The following is a 5,334-nucleotide window of genomic DNA, read 5'->3' as shown; positions in this document are numbered from 1 at the left end:
GTCGGGGGGGGGTGCTAGAATTGCGCTGTGGTGACTGGAGAGGGAGTGCCCTCTCCAGGCTGGCTCTGCTCAAGGCTCCAGTCTGTGTTCAAACCTGGCAAAGGGCTGGTGTTCAGTCCCACGTGCATTCTAACTGAGCACCACAAGGAGCCTGTGATGGCAAAGAGCCAGCCACTGGCAGAGAGCGACTCAGGTGCTCTCTTTGACCAAACCTGGAGCCCTTCTCAATTGGCCCGGACTTTCTGCTTTCATGCCTGTCCCTGTAGGGTCCATTTTAGCAAGAATCCTGCTAAGTCAGTTTAGCAAGAATTCCCCACCTGCATATCTGATCCCTCTTCCTGATATCCAAGCAACCCCTCCCCCCAACCCCTCCCTGTCTGACCGTCCTGGTCTGCCTTTAGCAGGAATCCTGTTAGGTCAGTTTAGCAAGAATCATGATACCCTCTTAATATTTTCTTCCATCTACCAACCCTGCACCCCGCTTGTCCTAATAGCATTCCGAGGTGAGTCCAATCTCTCCCCGCTGCACAGCCCCTATTGCAATGGTCCCTCCTTACCGTCTGTAACAAGAATTGGAAAACCCAGCGCAGGCGCCGTGAGAAGCGCATACCTATACTCGGTGCTGACGTTGAAATTCGCCTCCTTCAGCTCCTCCAGGGTCATGAGGGCCGGGGTGGTTTTGCCCGTCTCCCATTTGGTCCATTCAAAGATGCCGGGCTCCACTTTTATCTTTATTTTTCTCTCCAGTTTGAGTTCTGCAGTCAACAGAATTCAAGTGTTTATCATTTTCAGTGTCTGTTTTGGCTTTATGCAAATAAGACTCTTCCTAGGTCTAAATAACACCTTTCAAAATGTGATATTTTTTTCTTGGCCAGTGTTGTTTTGTGATCACCCAGGGTTCTGCTATTTCTGAGACAAAAACCACGAGATAGCTGCAAGGTATCCGAGGAGTGATGACCTCTGTCCACCAGGGAAGGACAGCCTCCCAGTCTCCCTGCACCACCAGCAGCAGGCCCAGCCTGGTGCCCGTCCTGATTGCCCAGTGCAAGCCTACAGCCAGATCAACACGGGGCCTCGCTGTGGGTCACGGATGAGAGCCCACCAAAAAGGACTTGGCCAATACGACCCATGGAGAGGATGGAGCTAATCGTGGGGGCTGCTGGTCAGTGTCTCCTGACAAACACACCAGACTGAGCACTAGCTGATGGATGGAAGGGAGCTGTCTTCTGGGATGTTCTGACTCCTCCCAGCTCACCCTTCCCAAGCACTTTATGGCTTGACCAAAATGCCTATGAAGTAAGACCATCTCTTTTTAAGTGGAAAAAAAAAAAAACCTTAATGCTTTTATTTGAGATGGAAAAAACTACATTAAGCTCAAATGCTGGCAATAAAATCAGTTCCCAAAGTGTACCCCCGGTCCATGGATGGGTCCTATGCAAACAGGTTTAGAACAGAGTGGGCCGGGCTGCAGGCCCCTGCGTGCTCCCTGGCTGTGAAGGGCTCCCATCCACTGAGAATACATCACACAGAGGAGCAGTCAGAAGAGTTTGCCAAGTGGGGCTGGCCACAATTCCTTTCGAGGACATCTTGTAGGCACTGCTCTGTGGTCACACTTTGGGAGGTGGTCCATCTGGACGCTCACGGACATGACATTGAAATAAAGTCTAGCATGTTAGTGTCTCAGATGTCAGTCTGAAAAATGGGTTGGTCATGTCCGAAGCCCTATGAAGAAGGCTCAGCACCCTTGTTTTTCTGAATTAGCAGAGGATGTGTCAACATGTGCCCTTTAACAGGCATATTAATAATAATGATAATAATATTCTTTCCTTCTCTCGCTCTCTCTCTCTCTCTCTCTCTCTCTCTCTCGGAAGAGAGAGGGAAAGATAGAGAGAAACATTTTTGTGAGAGAAACACATTGATTGGTTGCTTCCTACATGAGCCCTGACCAGGGCCCGGGCTTGGGAGGAGTCTGTAACCAAGGTATGTGCCCTTGACTGGAATTGAACTCAGGACCCTTTGGTCTGCAGGCCAATGCTCTATCTACTGAGCAAAACCAGCTAGGGCAATAATTTTCTTATTATCCTAATATATAAAAAGCCAGGGGCCCTCATGACTGAAAAAACTAGACGGACAACCAAACAGCAGGCTGCATGGGACGACAAGGCCGGCAAGGGGGTTAGTGAGGGATGACCAAACGACTGAACAGCAGGTTGCATGGGGCAATCAGGCTGGCAGAGGGGGGGATGTTGGGGGTGACCTGGCCAGTGGAGGGAGCAGTTGGGGGTGACCAGGCCAGCAGTGGGGGCAGTTAGGGGTGATCAGGCAGGCAGGCAGGTGAGCAGTTAGGAGCCAGCAGTCCCGGATTGTGAGAGGGATGTCCAACTGTCAATTTAGGCCCGATCGGGCCTAAACTGGCAGTTGGACATCCCCCGAGGGGTCCTGGATTGGAGAGGGTGCAGGCTGGGCTGAGGGCATGAATTTCATGCACTGGGCCTCTAGCATAAAAGTCAACTCTAGTGATCCCACCAGGATTTTACTCCACTGAGCTCACCTTTTTTCTCTACTATTCACCTCTCCTGGCTTCTAGCTCCCTACCTTACCTGGCTTACAATCCACAGTCAAGGACCCTCATCCTCTTGTGTGCACCCCCAGCTCCTCTCCCCTCTCTTGTTTCACTGCACTCACTTCCTGAACCCAGCTCTCCATGTCACACCCGGAGGAAGCCCCACGCCCAATGGACGGGTCTCGGTGTTAAGTGCTCCCTGACCTCAGTGGGCTCTGTGTGCTGCCCAGTGGCCATCCTCTATTTCCAGGCCAAGTCCTGGCTCCTCTTCCAGATAAGATCTCATACGTTCAGAGCTCCTCAAACCTGCAGTGGCCCTCCCCTTTCTCACGCTAGCTGGGGACCTGACCGCTGTGTCTCTGAGAAAGAAGGAGCCAGCCCCTCCTCCACATTTGCCCATCTGTGGCGTCTGTGTCCACCTGCTCTCCCTCAGTCCTGCCACCATGGAGGGCTTGCTGTCTCCGGCATGGTGAACGACAACATGTCCCTCCTCCCCACACAAGAATGGCAGGGAGGGTCCAGAGGGAGGAGCAGAACCAAGGCCCCCCAAATAGCTGCCCCTCCGGGCAGGCAGGACTGTCCTTCCTATTGCAGGGGGAAGCCCAGCAGCTCTGCCAGGGGCTCTCTGATACGCATCAGCCTCTGATGGTGCTGGACAGCTCCCAGCAGCCAAGTGGAGTCCCTTTCCCTGGGAGTCATGCTTTTTGGATCTAGAAGGATCATAGCAGTTCCCAGCTCTCTGGCTTTCTGAATGCTCCTCCCCAGAAGTTTTTTTTTTTTTTTAAACAGAAGCTGCTGAAGGTGGACAGCATGATGACAAGCCCCGGTACTCAGTTACAATCCTGGCCTAGAAATGTGAAGGGGCTCAGAGCCTGCTAACAGTTCTGAGAGGGCTGGTCCATAATTGTCTAGGACTCAGGTGGCCATTCATTGCCTCTCATCCAGCTCTCTTCTCTGCTCATCACCCTGTCCCCTTGGAGAACAACCATGAGGTCAAGGCAACCTGAGCAGCTCCCTGAGTTCTCACCCACCTTCCAGGATGTGTTTGGCTGTCTGCACACAGCGGAGGGCTGGGGAGGCAAAGACAGAGGTGATTCGGATGCCGCTGTCCAGTAGTGCTTCTCCTGGAAAAAAGCAGGTGGGAAATGCCTCTGTATATCTGTGACTTCCTGAGGTGGCAGCTCCGACGGGAGGCTTGCCACCTGAGGAAGGCAGGACCTTAAGTGGCTCCAAGATCTCCACCCCCTGCTGTACACACCCTGGGCATTCCCTAAAGTACATGGAGCCTGGGAATAGGGTGAGGTGGCACTCTTGTGACTATGTTATATTCTATGGGAAAAGGGAGATCACCGCAGGTGGCCTGACCCATTCAGGTGAACCCATTAAAAGCAGAGATTTTCTCCGGCTGCCATAGGAGTCAGAGAATTCAAAGGCAGAGGGATTCAACATGTAAAACTCTTCCGCTGGCTTCCAAGATGGAGGGGCCACGTGGCAAGAAATGTGGGTGGTCTCTTGGAACTGAGTGTGGCCCTGTGCTGACAGTGGAATGAGGACTTCAGTCCTACAACCACAAGGAACTGACTTCTCCCACAGCCTGATGAGATTGAAACTGCTTCCAAGAGTCTCCAGATGGGAACTCAGCTCAGCAACACCTTGAATTCAGGCTTTGAGGCCCTGAGCAGAGAACCCAGCCACACTGTGTCTGCGTGTCCGATCTATAGAACTGTGAGCCAACACGTGGGTGCTTGTTAAGCTCCGGGTAGCTTGTTCTGAAGGGATGGAAACCTGAAGCTCATGGAAGAACAATGTGAACCACACTTCCTCTTGCAGCATCAGAGGGCCTCATCCTTGGTAAAGAAGGGGACCTCTTCAGTAGAAGCACTAAAGTCAGGAGGTTTCTGGGGATACTGCCATGGGCTGAATTGTGTCCCCCCCAATTCATATGTTGGAGTCCTAACCCCCAGTGCCTCAGAAGGTGGCTTCCTTTGGGAATGGGGTCTTTACACAGGTGATCAAGTTAAGAGGAGGTTATGAGGGCAGCTCTAATTCAACCTGATTGCTGTCCTTATAAAAAGGGGGAAATTGGGCACAGAGACAGACACACATAGAGGGAGATGATGCGAAGACACAGGGGGAAGGCGGCCATCTATAAGCCAAGGAGTGAGCCTGGAGCAGGTCCTTCCCTCACAGCCTCAGAAGAAACAAACCTGCCCACACCATGTTCTCTCCAGAACTGTGAGATGATAAATTTCTGTCGACGAAGCCACTCAATCTGTGGTGCTTTGTTATGGAGTCCCAGGACATGAATACAGAGGCGGACAATTGCCCGCATCTACCCATTCACAGATACTCCCAAATACATACATGGAGACTGTGCAAACTTCCAGGCGAGAATTTAGGCAAGAAACACAGAGCTGCAAAGGTACTTTACAGAAAGGACACACATACCCACACACAGTACACACAGACACACATACACACGTGGTATGTGCACACACACACAGACCCACACACCATACACAGAAACACACACCTACACCACAGTGTTCGGCAGGCGAAGGAGCCCAGGCAGGACTGTGGGGGGCAGGTCACACTAATCCGTGGGGGTCCCAACTGTGTCATATCCCTAATTCCACGTTAAGTGACCTCACATCAGTGATCCTGACACCAGCCTTGGTGTGAGCACACTATTTGCACTACTGAACTCAGCAAATGCTACAGAGCTGTCCTGCCTGCCCAGATGGCCAGGGACTAAATGTTTATGTCACACC

The 5,334-nt window shown here is 52.0% G+C and overlaps 1 protein-coding gene across 1 annotated transcript in view; it reads right to left on the bottom strand.

The window, feature by feature from the left end:
* UBASH3A (ubiquitin associated and SH3 domain containing A) overlaps window positions 1-5,334 on the bottom strand; it is a 40,923-nt gene that overhangs the window by 6,135 nt on the left and 29,454 nt on the right. Inside the window, exons 10-11 of the mRNA XM_015569078.1 lie at window positions 3,595-3,687; window positions 611-755 (exon numbers count right to left, since the gene is read on the bottom strand). Coding sequence (XP_015424564.1) covers window positions 611-755; window positions 3,595-3,687 — 238 coding nt within the window. The remainder of the gene's footprint in view (window positions 1-610; window positions 756-3,594; window positions 3,688-5,334) is intronic.

This window comes from Myotis davidii, unplaced genomic scaffold, assembly GCF_000327345.1.
Source record: "Myotis davidii unplaced genomic scaffold, ASM32734v1 scaffold512, whole genome shotgun sequence".
In the NCBI taxonomy this organism is placed as follows: Eukaryota; Metazoa; Chordata; class Mammalia; order Chiroptera; family Vespertilionidae; genus Myotis; species Myotis davidii.
This window is presented reverse-complemented; position numbering and strand designations above follow the sequence as displayed.